General features: G+C 26.1%; 2 protein-coding genes across 2 annotated transcripts in view; one reads left to right on the top strand and one right to left on the bottom strand.

The window, feature by feature from the left end:
• Window positions 1–15,923, bottom strand: part of LOC101239179 (mucin-2) — a 59,828-nt gene extending 43,905 nt beyond the window's left edge. The window contains exon 1 of the mRNA XM_065808982.1: window positions 15,511–15,923. Coding sequence (XP_065665054.1) covers window positions 15,511–15,555 — 45 coding nt within the window. The 5' untranslated portion in view covers window positions 15,556–15,923. The remainder of the gene's footprint in view (window positions 1–15,510) is intronic.
• LOC100197522 (ribulose-phosphate 3-epimerase) lies at window positions 4,099–5,429 on the top strand. Its single transcript, XM_065808981.1, has one exon. The coding sequence runs from the start codon at window positions 4,230–4,232 to the stop codon at window positions 4,920–4,922; it is 693 nt and encodes a 230-aa protein (XP_065665053.1). The 5' UTR covers window positions 4,099–4,229; the 3' UTR covers window positions 4,923–5,429.
• Window positions 15,924–20,561: the final 4,638 nt, after the last annotated feature.

Genomic DNA, 20,561 nt, shown 5'->3' with positions numbered 1-20,561 from the left:
TAACCTAATGATTTTTTTATACAAATTAAATTAATTTATAAACTCAATTTGAATAAATGTTTAAATATTTTTATTTTATTTTAAAAAACAGATACATCAACATTAACTGAGGGTTTATTTTGCCCAAAATTAAACCCTCAGTTGATGTATGTACACTCCACTGCGTCTATCCCTATTTAAGTCAGTCGATGCATGTACACACTACTGCGCCTATGCCTATTTAAGTCTGTTGATGTATATACACCACACAGTGCCGATTCCTATTTACGTCAGTATACTCCACTGCGACTACATCTAAATCAGTCGATTTATGTATGCAATGAAGCACTTATTCTATGAAACTTTGAAAGATAAAAGTAATTTTAACCTTGCGTTTCCTCCTTGTTGAAAATTTCTGCATTTTGGCTTTTTTTTTTTTTTTCCTTGCTAGGTAGCTGTAAGGAAAAATTTGGAAGCATACGCCAGCAAATGACTTTTACGCTCATTTTGTTGTAACGAGGCAAAAAAAAAAAAAAGTCCAAATACCATTAGGAACGCTAAAACATAGTATAATTTTATTTTTATATTGTAAATTTAACATTTTTAATTCATACAAAATTTATACAACTAATTTGCAAAATAATTATAGCTATATATTTTTTAATTTCAAATTTTCTTTTTGTTGTTCCAGTTTTTATTAAAACATGAGCTATGTTTTACTTGTTTGTAGTTGAAATGGAAGAGATCTTGGTACAAGGTTGTAAACTTTTAATCTCGAAAATTGAACCTTCGTAAAAAATTCTTATTGAGGGTAATGACGCGAAAAATTCTAAAGATAACTTTTGTCAGCAGTATTTATTAATATATATTTTAACTATTTACTTATAAGGCTTTACAACAAAGTATATACCAAAGATTAGCTTTTATAGTACGTATATAAAAAAGGCTTATGAGGTAAGATAATAAATATTCTAATACTTTTATTTCGAACAAAAATTTATGCCTATAATTTTTTTTCTTGGAATCGGTATTTTTAAAAGCGTTGAATTTATTAGATACCCTAACAAAATTATGCTTTTCTTTACCTTTTTTTAAACTCTAACAAATTGCACTGCTCGTACTATATGCTTTGTAAAAATTTATTATTTTTTTGTTTCATTTTAGTAGTTGACACGAAAAACTGATGATAATTATGCATTTAATGATTGCCTAATAATTAAAGGATGATATATTATCCTTTATCACTATTATTATTATTATTATTATTATTATTATTATAATAAATAAAAAGTTGTTTGACTCAAGATTTTCAGCATTATTACAAAATGCTACATCATTATTTAATACTGTTACTGTGTACAGTAGTTAAAATACCGTGGTTTTAAGCTATTACATAACTTTGTTTTCAAAGTTTTTTTCCCTATTATTAAGGGTAATGATGCTAAATTATTATATATATATATTTTATTCCAAGTTACCTAAACTATAAAAAAACTGACGCTAGAGTAAGCAATTTGTTAATTGTATATTCCAAGTTTATTACACTATTCTAGGAAGTGAACTAATTCGTACCCAATACCCCTTTATAATGAAGATAAACACGTTTTATGTTTTTAATGTTATTGATTTTATAAAACACCAAAAAATTTGTGATGAAGTTGTTTTACATTAACATAAGCTGTTTATATTAACAAAACAACTTTGCAGTATTGTTTTGTTGTTGTTTCATTCAGCTTTTATGCAAAAACAATTTAATATATTATTAAAATAAAACGTGTTTTATCGTCAGCATGAGGTATAAAAAAAAATTTAACTCTGCGGTTCAAAATGTTTGTTAAAGCATTGCAATAATTGAAGTAAGTATATCTTAACATAAATTAAATATTTAGACAATAAAGAATTTGTTTTTTTAAAAAAAAAAAAAAACAGCTATTAAATTAATTTTGTCCTCCCCTGTTTACTATCCGACCCAATGTGTTTCGATTCAAAATAAAAAGTGGAGGAGAAAAGTCGTTCGTTCAAATATTGTTTTAAAAATTATACAAATAAAAAGTTTTTTTATCGAATTTATCTAAAAAAAGAAATTGATTTTGTTATAACTATTATTAGCTCTTCAAATATGGCAACTCTTCAAAGATGGCAACTCTTCAAATATGGCAACTCTTCAAATATGGCAACTCTTCAAATATGGCAACTCTTCAAAGATGACAACATTTAACATCAAAATTGTTATTAATGCTGTTACAAATTAACCAACGCTACTGACTGTCGTTTAAATATTGTTGTTTAAGCCGTTACAATAGTTCTATAAATAATTTAGAGATCTGCTGGTTAACCGATTTAGTTCGCGTTTTCCAGCTGTCTTTTCCGGGTGCAAACCGAGTATCTGGTACATCCATAAATTAGGAATACTCAAAAAAGCCGCCGAAATTATCCGTGTCGGATAACTGACACACATATTCTGGGTACCCAGAAAAATCACCGGAATAAAGAGATAAGAGCACCCGGCAGTTTACCCGAGTACCCTCAATATAAAATAAATGAGTGTTTGGCTTGGGTTATTCCTCTGCTTTTATTTTCCGCCGGAATATATAGATGTGCCGGGCGCCTGGTTTGAACCCGAAAAAACCTCAAAAACCATGGTCGAGCCGAGTACACGGCATATTTCTATTTAAACTAACTTGTGTTTGTTAACTGCCAGATCTAAAAAATCGGACGTTCTGGTCGATTTTACATCATTTAAGCTACACTAAAACCATTATTAAAAATTGTTCACAATTTGTAATTTTACTATATCTAGTTGTGAATTTATGGTTACTGAATAATTTTTTAAATTATTTCATGAGGCTCATGAAGTGCAAATAGTTCTAATTTGTTTTCAAGCCTTTTATTCCGACTTTGGTTCCGAATTCGACTCCGGTAAATATACCTCCGTTGGTTTGTTACGTCCCTTGTGTAAACTTCGAAATTAATTATTATCAATAACTTCTTGTGTTAATTTAGGATTTAAAGACATTTTTTTTTGTAATTTTTATATTAAGAAATTATGCGCTTAATTTAGGCATATCCAATTACATTCCAATTATGTTTTATTTAATTTGGAACCTTTTTGGAATGTTTTTTTTACAATATTTAAACAACTAAACATAAAATATTGTTAAAAATATACGTTTTATATTTTTTTACAATGATTAATTGGTTATGTTTAAACACTACTTTGACCAACTATCTATCTACTTATTATGATTTGTTCTTTATTAAACTGAATTAATTTTATTAGTATTCTTATCATCGCAATTATAAATACTTTTATTATTGTTATTGTTGCTGGTATTGTTGTTATTAATTGCTGTTAGTAAAATTATTAATGTTACATTATTATACACCCACACATGTGTGTTATATATTTAAATATTTCTTAGATATATGCATTTATATCATAAAACTTATTTTTTACTAATTTATTACTGCTCTTTTATATAAAAATATAACTCTTTGTCAGTACATTGCCAAGGTTTACATTTAAGATTAATACACTACTAATATATTCTGTTGACTTTAATTTTTAAAATGTTCACTTTATTAATTATTATTTATTTAAAAACTTTTGCAAAAAAAAATTTTTTTTCAAAAATTTTCTTTTGTTTTCGAAAAAATGCATTTGTAAATTTTAGTTTATTAGTTAGTTGCTATTTAATAGAAATTTGTTCTTAGACAACATTTGCATATTGCTTTTTTTGTTTAATTCATCATTTGTATTTTAGTATAGCAAAGTTATCAGTTTTTAAATAAGCATAGTATGCATTTTTTTGTAATGTTACTGTATGAGGCCTTTTCTATGATTGATCATATGAACAACAAACAATCATTCAAAGAACAAAAAATTACAAGTGCAACTATGTATATATATGTATGTATATATATATATATAAATATATACATATATATATATATATATATATATATATATATATATATATATATATATATATATATATATATATATATATATATGCTTTATACATAAGTTTTTCTTACAACCCTCTCTCATTTTTTTAATTCTTTTATATAAGTATAAGAGTTAAAAATAAGCTTAGATAAATGAAGTCACTGTGCGGAGAAACAAGTTAAACACAGTACTGCCAGGGATGTGGTGGGGATTGAACTTGAAATGTCTTGCTTACAAAGTGAGCACTCTACCACTACCTCATAGTAACATATATCTGTGTATATTATAAGCAGTTAGAAACATGGAAAGCTCTTGTTGTTCTCTAAAATGCAAAGTTGGTCCCTCTATTCTTAATACTGATTTATCTCAATTGGCTACAGAGTGTGAGCGTCTCATTGAAAGTGGTGCAGATTATCTTCATCTTGATGTCATGGATGGACATTTTGTCCCAAATATTACATTTGGAGCTCCTGTAGTAAAGTGTTTACGAACACAAATTACAAAAACTTTTTTTGATATGCATATGATGGTTGCTGATCCAAAAAAATGGATCAATGATATGCATGATGCTGGTGCAGACCAGTACACATTTCATGTAGAAGCAACAGATCAACCTGCTAATGTAATTCGAACAATAAGGGAAACTGGTATGAAAGTAGGCATTGCGGTTAAACCAAAAACTGACATAGAAGTAATTTTACCTTATATAAAGGATGTTGATATGGTTCTTATTATGACAGTGGAACCTGGATTTGGGGGACAAAAGTTTATGGCTAACATGATGCCTAAAGTTGAACTTGTACGTGAAGCGTTTCCGTTTATAGATATTGAAGTTGATGGTGGTGTTGGGCCAAGCAATATTGAAATTGTTGCCAAAGCTGGAGCTAACATGATTGTATCTGGTGTTGCAATAGTAAAGAGCGAGTCTCCAAAACAAGTTATAAGTGAAATTCGTGATAGTGTTAATAAGTATATGCTAGTTCAAAAGTTTTGATAAGTGACTAGGAATGTTTGAAGTGGGGTAATGGGGAGAGGAAAGGGAAGTATTGGAATTTTTTCAGTAATTTCTCTAGCCTAACAATGCTAAATGAGAGTTTATTTAGCATTGTCATGCTATAGAAGAAAAAAAAGTGGTGGGATGGTTTATAATTTTTGAAAAAGTTTCCGGATAGCATCACTTCAAACACATATTAATATCTGTGCATATATATAAAAGTTTGTTGTTTTAAAATTTTTTTGTTTGTTTTTAATTTGTTATGTTGATTTAATTGTTAGAATTTTTTATTTATTTAGAATTTAGATAAATTAAAGTTAAGTAATCTCTTCATTTCTAAAATCTTAGCAAATATTCAATTTTTTATATACATTTATAAGCTGCATAACATTTAATTAGTTGTTATGTTGATTAAGTAGAGTTTTATACCATTGAGGATTTTAAAACAACTGTATGTACTGTATTTTAGTAAAAAAAAAAACGTTTTTTATCGGAATTTTCTTTTAATTTTTTGTATTTTATGAGTTATTACTTAAATAGCTACGTTATGGAGTGACAATTTTATGCGAAAAGCACCTAGCGGGCATAGTCGTCCGTGGGATGTCTGACTTTTCGTGGACGATTAAAGACTTTAGGACGTCATTAAGACGTTCTGTACCCGCCGGGCATCGGCCCTACAGCGTTATCTCTGATCGGCTAAATAAATTTAATAACATGACACAGCTTGTTGACAATTTACGATCGAGTAACTATCGGTAACCGACCAAAAATTAGAAATGTTACCAACGGCTACCCAATGTTTAACCGATATACTTTTGAACAACTTTTTGCTTTGCAAAAAGTTGCTGTGATTGGAGCCTGGGTACAAAAAAGTCCTAAGATTTTCGCAACACCTGCCTCAATCGTGAGAGCAATAAGTTGGTAAAATATTTTTTTTACTATTTTTAACTAAATTTATATTCATCGATAAATTTTTAGTTTTTCAAATTTATCTCTTAGAATTTAACAATTGTGGCCTTATAAAGTTTGTAGACCCCTCAAATTGAGGGCGGTTCAAACTTTTTATGGTTATAGTTTTTGAACGATAAAAGGATATGTGAATTTTAAAACTTATCGATCAATATAGATTTAATTAAGAATAGTAAAAAAAAAATATTTTATCAACTAAAATTTTAAGGCTTTTTTGTTCCCAGGCTTTAATTATCGCAATTTTTTGCAAAGCATCCTATTTTAACATAAGTATAAACATATAATTGTTTGGAGTTAGCTCCGTGTCTGGAAGTTAGCTATCTCAGACATTAAAAAATGTTTGAGAGTTTTTATAATGCAATTTTTGAAACAGGGTCAGTTACTTTTATAAATTGCCCCACTAGAGTAACTATAAACACACCAACTCTTGTAGATAATATTATAACTACTGATATTTTCAATAATAATATACAAATAGGTATCATAAAAACTGATATATCAGATCATTTTCCTATATTCCTGAAACTTAATAAAACAAATCCAGAAAGAAACACCAACAACAACAAAAAAAAGCATTTATAATGAGATTATATTAAACTATTTAAAGATCAACTATCATTATTGCATTGGAAGAACATAAATTTTGATGATAACGCAAATAATATTTATAAAACTTTTTTCAAAACATTTTTTTCTGTTAATGAAGTTAATTTCCGAATAGTAAAAAAAACAATTAAGAATATCAATACACCCTGGATTACTAAAGGTTTTAAAAAATTTGAAAGTATTCGCAAAAAGCTGGAGAAAAATTATTTCTCCCAATTATACAATACAAACGACACAAAGCGCACGTGGCAAATAATGAAAGAAATTATTCGGCAAAAAAAAAATCATGCTCTGGTTTCCTGCCACAAATGGTTAAAGTCGATAACAAAAGTTTATATGAACCAAAAACTATAGCTCAAGAGTTTAACAAATATTTTGCTCATATACGACCAACACTGTCTGAAAAAATCCTTAAGACCAAGTCTTTGTTTACAGATTATAGAGAACCCATGGATAATTGCATTTTTTTCAGATGAGTTATCTTCCGAATTAATATTTGACGAGTTTGAAACTTCAAATCTGTTTAAAAAAATAAAGTAATTGAAGCAGATCAAATTAATGGAAACGTGGTTATAGATTCTTTGAACAACTTAAAGTTGTTCTTTTTAAAATCTTTAGGGCTTCTATCCATCAAGGTGTATTCCCAGAACAATTAAAAATAGCATAAATTATTCCTAATTTTATTATAATATAATAACATAATAACATTTTCGAAAATTCAGAATATACAAATACTTTCATGATAATAATCTACTTTACATCAATCAATTTGGTTTCAAAAAAGATAACTCAACTGAACATGCAATTATCCAATATGTACGTGAAATCTCAAAATCATTTGAAAAATCACAATATTTTTAATGACCTATCAAAAGCTTTTGATACGGTCGATCACCATATTTTGATTTATAAACTCAAATACTACGGAATAAAAAATAACATTTTAAAATGGTTTAAAAGTTATCTATCTAACCGAAAACAATTTGTACCATTTAACAATGGTTATTAACCCACTTTTTCTAATATAACCTGTAGAGTCCCACAAGGTTCAATACTTAAACCTCCTTTTTTTTAATTTATATAAATGACTTAAATAAAGCTTCAAAACTAACGAGCATGCAGATGAACGTTGAACTCAGACATATCTAATTGGTTCAAATGTAATAAGTTAACCTTGAATACTAATAAAACAAAATGGGTTTTTTTTCATTCGATTACAAAAAGCGATTTCTCCTATCAAGATTACCTCAAATCTTTATTGATCAAAAGGAAATAAAAAGAGATTTTGTTACAAAATTTTTAGGTGTTTATCTTGATGAAAACATTACTTAGAATCACCGTATTGATTATATAAGCACAAAAATTTCTAAAAACATGAGGATCCTATATAAATCATGAATCTATCTCTATAAGAACGTCTTAATCCAACTTTATTACTCGTATATACATAGTTATTTAAATTATGCCAATATTGCTTGGGGAAGTACAGAAAAAAATAAGATGCAACCTTTATCTCCGTCAGAAACGTGCAATCCGTATAACCAATTTTGCAATCGCTTTTCTCACTCAAAGCATTACTTTACTGAAATGAGAGTTCTGAATATATACGAGTTAAATGTATTTAATATTTTATGTTTGATATATATGTAGATAAATAACTTATCCTTAGTTGTCTTCAAAGATTTTTTCTCTTTTTAACCAACCAGTAAATATATTCTGAGAAATAATAACTTTTTAAATGAACCTTTTTGTCAAACAAACTTTAATCAATTCTGTATTACCTATCGAGCACCACACCTTTGGAATAAAATTATTTTGCCGAACTTTAATTTTGAAGTACCTATTACTTTTTGCCTTTTTTTAAAAAAAACTGAAAAAACCTCATTCTTTCATAAGATAATATATTGAGTTAATATTAGTAGTAAAAGTTAAAAATATATTTTGGTCTACTTTTTTTATTGTTTATATACATGTTTATGTTTATAGAAATTTATTCGTACTTATTTTATTTATTATTCTTATACTTTTTTTTTTTTAGTTTATATGTTGGTTTACTCTCATATAAAATTCTAATGAGAAGATCCTCTTGATCTTTCTTCAGACACAGATTATTTACCTTGCAATTTTGTAAAAGTTTATTATTTTTTTATCTTATCTTTTTTCAATGCTTATTTAAGGTTCTGACGACAAGATCTTTGCAATCTTCTTTCAGTTACCTTGTTTATATTTTATATTTTATATCATTGTAAGTTATTTAAAGTTATTTAAAGCTGTACAACGATTAACAAGCGTAAACCAAAAAAAAAAAAAGAACATATGAAAATCAATTCAGCAATCAATATATATATATATATATATATATATATATATATATATATATATATATATATATATATATATATATATATATATATATATATATATATATATATATATTATGTCAGTGTATTCTACAAATAGAGTGCTCAATGTTCTTAAAGAACAGAGCAATTATAAATTAGTAATGATGAACCTTCCTGATGAATCTACTGATGGAGAAATAAGCTGTCGAAGAAAACTCAAAATTAGATAAGTGATTTTACTAAATTATATTATATATATATATATATATATATATATATATATATATATATATATATATATATATATATATATATATATATATATATATATTGATTGCTGGTGTATAAAACACAAGCATTTGCTTTGATTATGCAGTCGATCTCAGTAACTTGTTGCCTTATTAATGTAATCCTTTGATTAATATATCGCAAAGGACGTCTAGTTTTTGCTTTTTGATATCATTATTTAATAACCCAATTTTTTTATGAACAAATTAATAATCGATGCCAAATTTTATTATTATATTAGGTGTTTCTACATTATCCCATGAATGATCTCGTATATATGCTTTAGTTGTTTTATGTTTGCATTTTTTTTTTCAAAAGTGAATAAGTATTTGTGTTAGTATGAATAAGTGTTTTTCATCTAATTTTCATTAATTAATTCTTGTTCATTGAATGACTTTTTAGAAATATATTTTATAAAAGCCTACGTTTGCACATAAAATTTGTAAACACAATCAATCAATCTACAAAAGTTTTCAAAACCGTCTGGTTAACAACTCTACACCCAGCGATAAATTTTAAACTAAATGTTCAAAAAAATATTTAAAGAAATGTTTATAAAAAAAAGTTTTAAGTTTGTCATTTGTATAAAAGAATTTTTTTAAAGCTTTCAAAATCTATCCACGCAATTATAAAAGGTAATTTGTTTAAAATTTTATTTTGTATTATAGTTTCATTCCATTTAGTTATGGTTTCATTCCATTCAGTAGTAGCAACCAGACAATCTCTAATGGACTTATTATAAAAGGACAAAAATAGACTTCGACAAAGCACTAATTGCAACAATTTTAATTACAACTATCAAAAATGAATTGTCTATAAAAAATGTTTGTCTTTCTAGACAATCATTTTAAAAACGGACACTAAATGAACAATCTCGATTTTTTAATGAGGTATAGAAGATCTATTTAATATATAATTTGGACTTATAACGAGTAATTAAATTTTCACTGCAGCATCGTTTCAAAAACTGAAAACGAGCACAAAATTAAAAATACAATTTTTCTAACAGAAGTTGATTTTTTAATTTTTTGTCCAGCGTGTGCTGTTGATTAAAAAGTTAATGTCTATTTAAAAACCTCAAAATGGACTATTTTGTGCTCAATTGAAGTTCATTAATTACTCAGTTCAGTTGTTTTTCAATTCTCAGTGAATGTGCGTGAAAATTTATTTTTAAAATGCCCTCTCCAGTTTGGGATTACTTCAAAAAAGTTGAAGGTAAGTTTATCATTTAAAAAATTTTCCTTAGTCACTAAAATATTTATCACCATTAACAAAATTATTTTAAAAATATGTGATCAAGGAGTTGTCCTTTATAAAATGTGGATTAGTAAGTAGAAGATTCCAATAGGTGTTAAAATTTATTTAGGTTTGTGAATAAAACAATAGTGAAAAAGAAAAACGTTTTTTACTTTCATTTTATTGATGAATATGTACGCAAGTTTTAAACAATAATTAATCATGGGCAATGATCGTCATTTGGAGTTTTGATGTCACTTCAATATTTTTTTAATATTATAAATTTACAACATAACAATCTTCAAATAATACGATAATGAAAGATTTCTGGTTTTATTAAATCAAGTAAATTTAGACAAAATCATAGACACCAAATAGACAAAAAATTATGCTTTGTAGACTTATGAAGTGAAAATTATTTTTTAACTGAGCAATCTTAGGACACCATCAAAAATTTGATAGACACAACAAGGACAAAAAATTAAACATTTGTTGTGTCCATTACAACATACAGAATTGTCTATGTCTGTGTTGTAAGTCTATCCATAGACTAGTCTGGTTACTATTCAGTAGTTGTACATCTTTAAGTTGTTGATAGTTTTATTAAAAAGTTGATTTAAAAGCAATAAAAAATTTAGAAAAAAGAGCTGTTTATTAATTATATCATATACTATTATATACATATTATTATATACATTTATATTATATCATATACTATTATACTATAGTTATTTACTATATTATATGTTATTTGCATTTTCTCACTTATATAGTTTCCGGAGTTAAAAACGGAAATGGTGAACTATATGGTGGAATGAAATACGCTAATTGTTAAATTGATAGTAAATGTTAACTTTTTAGAAATGAATTGTCTAAACTTACGGATGAATCTCTGTAAACTCTTATATATCGTATAAATTTTAAATTGGTTATTTTCAAATCTATTCTAATATAAAACTTTCCTCGAAACTTGCACGCAAAGAAGAAAGAAAAAACCATACACTTAAGAGCAAGTTGCGTTTGCAGTGATCAAAGTAAACTGCAGTATTTTTTCACTCAACAAAACTGCTCAGTTATTGAGCATAGCAGTTACAACCCTTTACAGGTGTGTCTACGCCATATAAAAGACAATTTGCAGTTGTTTAAACATGGGATTGTTGCAACAACTTGAATCAACTCTAGTAGGCAAGTCAAAATTACAAATTGCTAATTCGTTTGAAACACCATTATTTCAAGCTGTGTTTTAACCATCTCATCTACCAGATTTCAATGGAGTAGGTGATGGTGATTCTGATGCCAGTAACACCACTACCTACTACATTAATATCGAAAATTATCAGTTTTTTTTTAACAATATCTATATAAACCCCTTAAGAACCGATATTTTTTCAAATACATGCAAAAAAAATCAATTTTTTTTTTATGCTTAGAACTTAGATATTGACATATTAAGAATAAAAAAAAAGTCTGTTATAAATCTAAATATTATTAACTTGATTGATTCTTAGTTGATTTAATATAATAATGTTGTTATAAGATTATTTTCACTAATTATTTGGCTAATACATAATAAAATGTAAAATATGGGACTGACCGAGTTATCTTAGGTTCGGTCTTTTTGGACCATATAGCATGACCCGAGATATCTCGGGCCTGGTCCTTAAGGGGCTAAAAGGCTAAAAATTTAAGTAAGTTGCTTAAAATTAGATCTTCAAATATAATACATAATCGTTATTATTCTTTGATCAATAAATTATTATTTTTTTAGTTTTGAAATAAATTTGAAAATGAAATTATCAAATTTATTTTTAAACAAATTTTTATCTTTGTCACGTCTTACAGGGGTGAAGAATGGGGGTGGGGGTTTAAAAATGTCTCATGGTGGAGACGGGAGTCTTTAAAAACGCCTAAAAAAGTGTCACGTATTATTTGAACAGCCCCTAAAAGGTGTTGCTTATCTTTTGTTAATTACATTATTTTTACAACATTGAAGCAGGTACATAAAAAATCAAACCCTAGTCAACATTTTATTTGTACTCTTTTTTCTAGAAGACTGTAATATTTTAAATACTGCACATATTTTTAAACTCTCGTATATAGAAAAAATACTTTGTTTCAACTCTTAAAAAAAGTTTTAATGAGTTGCTAATATTTGACATTTCAAAAAATGTTAATACTATAGATGAATTTAAAAATAATATACTCCAACAACAATAAGCTAGTTTTCAGCTTATTTGAATGGATTCGTTTAAAACTCGATTATACAGGGCTTTAATGTATATAATTATTTTCACTTTGTTATTGTTCTCTTTATAACTTTGTCACTTAATTATTGTTCTCTTTGTAAGCATAAAAGATTTTTAAAATAAGTTTTTTTTAAACTTTTTAAAATTATTTCTTATTTTAGTTTTTTAAATTTGATTTCAGTTTAAACTTATGTTCTTTTTAAACATGATACTATTATCAAATATCTTTTGAAACTTTGTTCTTACAAAACTTTATTATAGTTAACATTAATTTTATTCAAATTTCATAAATTAAATAGTAATTAATGCGTTTAAGAGTACTAAAGTAATAATAAATGCGTTTAATTTATGACGCTTTATCTATTTATAGTTTATGGAGTAGGTCTCTTGAGTATACTTTGAAAGTTATGTAAAGAAAGCAGGCCGAGAGAAATGGAATGTTTTTGTTATTACTAATAGTTTGTTATTACAACATCTAGGCCGGCTTCTTGCCTTTAAGCTATGCAGATGTGTCGATGCAAATACTTTTTTTTTGTTTTTTCAAATGCATTAATAGAACTAAAGCTCTTTACTTTTTCTACTCTTTTTCAACCTCACAACCTCTTCCATTTTTTTTCAAACAAGTTTGTCTTTAATAAATAAAAGCTAATGTTGAAAAAAAACCTATAAAAAAACTGTTTTTATTAAATGGTGTAAAGTTTAGAGGGCTACGCTACCTCGACTTCTACACTGCGTGTAAGTAATAAAACTTGTTTAAGTTTTATTACTTATAAATAAAAAATATAAAAATCAAAAGGTTATACAAGATGGCCTATTCTTATTGATTTTTATTTTTTTATTTTTAACACAGCGAACTGAATGAACTTTAACTTGCATGTAAATAAACTTATACTTTAAAAAATTAGCATTTGCCTTATATTTTTTTGAAAATATTATATTATTATAATATTATTAGACTTCTTTAATGTTGACAAATTAATAAATAAAACCTAGTTTTGTTCTTTTTATTAATCATTTAATTTCTTCATTGATTTTGTTACAAATAAAAAAAGTTATTATTGTTACAATTTTTATATTTTTTTGATTTAAAGAATTTGGTTGTGATTTTAGTTTGAAACCTTTAGCGATTTTATTAAGATGACGTTACCTCCTTTTATATAATAGTGTTTTTTTTGTCTTGATGTGATATTTTGGTGGAAATAGTAAACTTGTTAAAGCCGTTTTTTATACCATTAAATGGTTTCATTTTAAAATTAAAATTAAAAAAATATTTACTCAAGACCAATTCAAGATAATTCCTTTAATCTGAAAATCAAATTTTTCAATGCGACAAAGACAAAATGAAGAAAGAGGCCGGGCATCCGTAGCGTTAATGAAAAAAACCAATATTTTTGATGAAGATTCCTTATGCTAAAGGTTTCTTATAAATGAACCATAAATGTTTTTAAACTTATTTTTTTGCATTTAGTAATAAAAAGTCTTTACTTTTTGTATTGGAAATTTTAAAATATCAATCGTTTTTTTTTTTTTAATATTTTATTTTAAATAGATAGAAATCATCTAATATGATCAAAATCAATAAAAAACACAAAAGTTTGAGTTAAGAAAGTTATTTTCATTATCATTTTTTCATTATTCAAAAGAATGATAATAGTACAATGCTGAAATCTTCTTTCGTATGGTATCTGAAAATGCCTTTTTCAAATCACCTTATGCAATCAACTCCTTTCAAAACATCCCATTTCAAAACGTCTTCTTTCAAAACATATCCCTTTTTAAATAGTTGGCTTAATGACGTCAAGGTAAACAAAAGTTACGGAAATCAACTGAATTTGAGACTGAGAAAAGATGAATATATTTTTAGAGGAATTTATAAATGGTTACTTTGTTAGTAAACAAAATAAAAGTCGGAAAATGTTTTCCGTTTAATTCAACATTTTGAGAAGATGACACTTAAAATGGTTAATAGAAGTTTTCCCTCACGTTTTTTATTTTTTAAATTTGTTAAAATTTGCTACATTATGAAAATTTTTATTAAATATACTTTGTTATGTATGTATGTATATATATGTATATATATATATATATATATATATATATATATATATATATATATATATGTGTGTGTGTGTGTGTGTGTGTGTGTGTGTGTGTGTGTGTGTGTGTGTGTGTGTGTGTGTGTGTGTGTGTGTGTGTGTGTGTGTGTGTGTGTGTGTGTGTGTGTGTGTGTGTGTGTGTGTGTGTATATTTAAACAGATTTGACAAGTTATGAATTAAATATTTAAAAAACATTATTTGTATATAAAAATATTTTAAAATATAAAAATGATTTAAAATTAAAACAATTCGGTGACATGAAAGAGGTTGTAAAACCAACTCAAAAAACACTCAAATTAAATTATAAAGTTTATACTTCGTTAAACCTGTTTTTTTTTTCTTTGAACATCAACAAAATAATGGTGGCAATAATAAAATTTAATCAAAATTTGAAAATAGCTTTTTCCATTTAATTAATATACAACTTTTATTGATAATAGTTTATAAATAAATAAAAGTATTTATTTAAAAAGATTATTATAAACAGTTCAAAAGTCAACTTAATCTAATATATTTTTGTTTCATTAAATTGATTAATTTTTACTTTTGTACTTGTCTTATATTTCTACATTTATATTTAATATTTCTATCATTATACTTTATCTATAAATTAATTTGGTTTATAAAACATTATCAAGCATTTATTAAACAGATTAACATAAAAGCATCCAAATAAATTATATAAGACATTCTAATTTTCAATTATTTAAGTTTATTATTACTGTTATATATCACTTTTAAATATTATAAAACTGGAGAAAAATATATTTAAAAACAAAGATAAAACAAATTACTATTGCTTACTTGTATCAAATTTAAAATAAGGAGAAAAGTTAATAGAAAATTCATTTTCAACTTTTTAAATATCAATTCATATGCTTGCGATGATTTCAACGTACAATTACCAGGTTCTAGGTTCTAATAGTAGCGAATGATGTCATTTCATAAATATTTGGCGGAATTTAACGTATTGGTGATACTCAACTTTCTGAATATGTTGAACTTATGTTCTGGTAATGTAAATCTATTCGGTACGCTTCGAAGATGTCAAATATCATTAAGATTACGAAAGTGATTTGTAAATTATTTACGACAATTATTTTAGCTATTTTCAATGGCTTGCTGTTTGTTTTGTATCCGACTAATAGTATTGGTGCATTTGTTATACGATTCCAAACTTATTTTGTTTAAAGCAATAAAATGACTTTTATTTCAGCGGATGGAAAAGACATCAATGCGTTATAAAAAGTTTTAATTTAAAAAGTGTTGTTTTTTTGTTATATTCAAAATCGTACCATGCATTTACGTTTTTAAAACAATGTTTACATTAAAATTATTTGAAAAAAAAAAATATTATTTTCTAGTTTCATAACTAATGCTTCAAGAAGGTCAAATGCATAAAGATATAAAAACTTAATTAGAAATATGTAATATAAAAATGTTGGGTTAAGTATTGGGTGCTGATATTTTTTCTAAAACAGAGGTGTTGGGAGGTTATGTACGATGTAACAAAAAAACTTAGGGCAAATAATGGGTTAAATTTAGAATTTTAAACTTTACAATATTAAGTAAAAAATTTAGGATTCCTTTTTAAATAATTTTAATTTATCACTAAAATGCAGAAGTAAAAGAAACTCATTTCTAGCTGTTTGTGTATGTAAAATGGTTTTAAATAAATTTGGTTAATTATTATTTTTACTTATTTTTTGTTGTTCCGTCAAAAAACCTTCAATTGAATTAATTTTTTTTGTTACGTCAAAAAGCTTTAATTAAATTATTGCGGATTAAAACTTATAGAGCTGTGCAATGGAAAATTGAAAACTAGAAACTTAAATAGAAAATTCTTTTTTTTTCTTTTTTATAAATATAATTTGCAGAAATTTTTTTTTTCTATTTTGATAAAAGATATTATACAACAAAAAAATTCCGCTTCTACGTATACTAAGTATATATCATCAACCATAAAGTGTTATATAGAGCCTGTTCTCACAAGTTTTTGTTCATTGTTATATATATAGAAACGAAAATAGATTGCCTTTTTTGCACTTAATTTCTTAATTTCGCACTTTATTTTTGAGTGGGTGGTGCAGTTTGCACCTGGTGACACCATCACAACGTGACACAGAGGGACTCTTTTTTTTTAGAAATTTCTAGATATAGAGAAATTTATTTATTTTTACTTAGAGGAGTGATATCAACCTCAGCGAAGCAACTGTTGCAATCAATAAATAATTCTTCGTTTTTTTTGGTTTTGTCGAAGTCAAGTGTCGATAATTAGGCCACAAATTTTTATTCAAATTCTGAATCTTACTCATTCTGAAAATATTTTTTATTTTTAAAATCTAAAATTGCATTTATTTATAGTTTCAATTTTTGGAAAATATCTGTAGTATCATTATATAACTTTTTAACTGCTATTCGATCACATATTTTTATTTAATTTATTCTACAAGCTATAATAATGTCTGAATGAGTAAATTTTACTCATTCTGAAAGTATTTAGATTTTTGCTTCTTAAAAATATAAATTTTAGGAAAATATCCGGAATATTATTATGTCCAAAGTATTTTTGTAGCCGCTATTCGGTAGTTTTTATCAATTCTACCTGCTGTAACAAAATAAATAACTATGTTTAGCAATTTTTTATTTACCCCTTTAGTTTTTGTATCTATAGATACAACAATTTAAACAACATGCTATGTTAAATATGTATATATATATATATATATATATATATATATATATATATATATATATATATATATATATATATACATATATATATATATATATATATATATATATATATATATATATATATATATATTTAATAGCATATTGTTTGAAAAAGAAAGAGTAAATTAGATCTAATAGACAGGTAGACAGGCTTTTTAAAAATGGTATGAGATTTAAATAAAGATGCGAATTTTAAATCGTACTTTTGGGGTATCAATATAATACGTCATTTAATAGTTATATAGATTAAGACAGTATAAAACTGATATTCAAAGAAAAATTTTTAAATTACAGTAACCAAGTTATATAATGAGGAATATCGTCCATATTCGAAAGAAGACTAACAACTGAAAGACTAAAAAAAAGAAGATTTTTCCTGCGCGATATTCTATGACTATTTTGTCATTGAACACCGCACAGGAGCGTTTAACCAGGAATTTTACATCTTCTTTTTGGCCGATGTCGTAAATATGGCCGGAGAGGTCATTGAACCACGAACTTCTCGATTCTGAAGCAAACACTCTAATAGCTGCGTCACTACGGCTAGATGTCATAAGTTAAAATAACGTGTGAGTAATTTAATAAATCCACTGTTATTTGAAATAACTTCACAAAATTAATAAATCCGCTGTTATTTGAAATACCATCACAAAATTATTAACATTGCATTTCATTTTTTTTTTTACATATATGTATTTTTCTCTAATTACATTTATTTAATAATCATATAATTAATAACCAACATATACAAGAACGAGAAAGAAAAAAAAAATCAATCCGTAGAACGAAAATAGTTTTAACTTGTGACTTAGCACCATTTTTGTATATAAAATATAAAGTTTTTGTATAATAAACTTTATTAAATAAAGAAACAGACAGCGAATCAACGAATTTAAATATATAAAATTTCAATAAAATATAGTAAAGAATTAAAAAAATCAATAAGCATAAAAACTCAAATAAAGATAAAGAAAACAACTCCGAAAATGCGATAAAATGACTTTCAAGTTATTTTTAAGCACAAACGTCTCTCAAGTTTCAACACTTTTTTTTGTAAGAAACTTAAATGAACTTAAGGGGCAACTACCCTCAAATTTCAAAACTACACATATAAAGTAACTGTCTCTTTAGTCACATAGGAAATATTATACTGACATTAAAAATACCAAAAAGTACATAAATGGTAGCTCGTTGCTATTGTAACCAAAAAAAATAGCTGAAAATACCACAAAACTGTGTTTACGCCGTAAAAAAATAAAGACTTGTGAGTAAAGGAGTGTCAATGAAGTTTTGCAGAGCTGTTCTAAATATCTAAATTTGTGATATGAACAAAGCAGATTTTTGAATAAAAATTTTTCCATAAAAGGTTGCAGACAAATTGTGTTTTTTAAAAAAAGGTCAAATTGCAAAGAAAAAAACTTAATAACTCAAAATCTTAAGTCATATTAGAAATTCTACTCCAATCATATCATAAATATTGGCAAAATGAACAATCCTTGAAAAATTCATCATGATAGCATGTATACTTTTCAAGATATTTTTACCGGCGTGTTTAAAAAGCAAATTCTCAGAAAACGCAAAACAAAAACTAAAATCATAAATTATTGTTCATTTCATAAATATATCTTTAAAAAAATTACTTTTTAAAAGAATGTTTTAAAAACTACCAGATTCATAATATTCCGATGCTGTTGCAAATTATAACCAATGTTATAATTTGCAACAGCATCGTACACTCCGAACTCTAAACTGGCTAAACCAACATAATTACTTTTTGGTAATCGTTCCCATATTAAATTATTAAAACTCTCATTACAATTCTGGGTTTTGTCATGCAGACATCTTACTAATTCAGAATCTTTACTTAAATCAGCATATATTAAATCAGCATATATTGGCTTGATTTTGTGAATAATATCAACAGGAATTCCTGGTCCAGTTTTTGTTGTTATTTTTGAATAGTTTTTGGGTGTCATGAGTTTATTCATGAGCTGAGTAAATTTTTCAATTCCAGTATGACCATGTCCTAATACTCTCATTGCATATATTGTCCTCATGTTAATATCAAACCCTTCATCATAATTATCTAATGTATAAAATTCATGTTTATAATCACAAGATAGTGTAGTACACTTCAAATATAGCAACGATGCTAGTCCTTTCTTTTTTTCATGGTGATCACCTAGGTACAGTGCACAGTTTTTACATTGAGGACACATTAACAATCAAAGAACTTTAGATAAAATTTCAGTGTCTATAATACTGTAACCACTAATTTTTTTAATGTTTTTACTTGGTACATTTGTAATGAATTTAACTTTCTTAGCAGATGCGCATAAAATATTACTGTCATTTAACTCACATCCACTTACATTACATGCATTTTTATTTTTCGGCACATTAAACACTCTTCTTTTTCGAGGTACTTTGTTCTCTGCTTTACTCTATCATTCATTTTTGTGTTTCTAATAACATCCAAATCATCCAAAACATCTAAAGGATTTTATCATATTTTTTTGTTTCTGCTGTTAGATAAATTAGCTTTGATAAAATCGTAATTGTAAATGTCATATGTTTGAATATAATAAGGAACAGAATAATATTTAGTAAAGGAGATATAAATTAAAATATATATTTGAAACAGTACTCCAGGATAAGTTCACCAACAAAGTATTCACCCCCATAGCAACGCGTTGCTATGCAAATATTTTTTACTTGCGTTCAAAAAAACATAAATTAAGCAAAAACTTATAAAGAAATCTATAATTTTTTTTGCAGATTCAAAATCTACATAAAATTTTGGTCAACAATTACTAGAAATAAAAAAATCCAATTTTTGAAAAAATTTGAGGGTAGTTGCTAGGGTTTTTCGGTTCCGGGTACCCGGACTCGGACTCGGTGAGTCTGTGGGTAAATACCCGGATCCGATACCCGGTTTAAGGCTCGGCGAGTCTCATTGTTTGAATGTTTGCCTTGTTTCTTAGGCAGCGGTGCGTCGTCGAGCTGGATCTCTACCTTTTCTAGAAAAATATAGTAGTAGGGTTTGTGAACCTAACTTAAAGTTGAACTTGGCTACAGCTTTTTAGATGTTTTAAGAACATTAAAGTTTATGTATGCTT

The sequence above is a fragment of the Hydra vulgaris genome, chromosome 11, assembly GCF_038396675.1.
Source record: "Hydra vulgaris chromosome 11, alternate assembly HydraT2T_AEP".
NCBI lineage: Eukaryota > Metazoa > Cnidaria > Hydrozoa > Anthoathecata > Hydridae > Hydra > Hydra vulgaris.
Note: the sequence above shows the minus strand (reverse complement) of the source record. Positions and strands in the feature narration are given on the sequence as shown.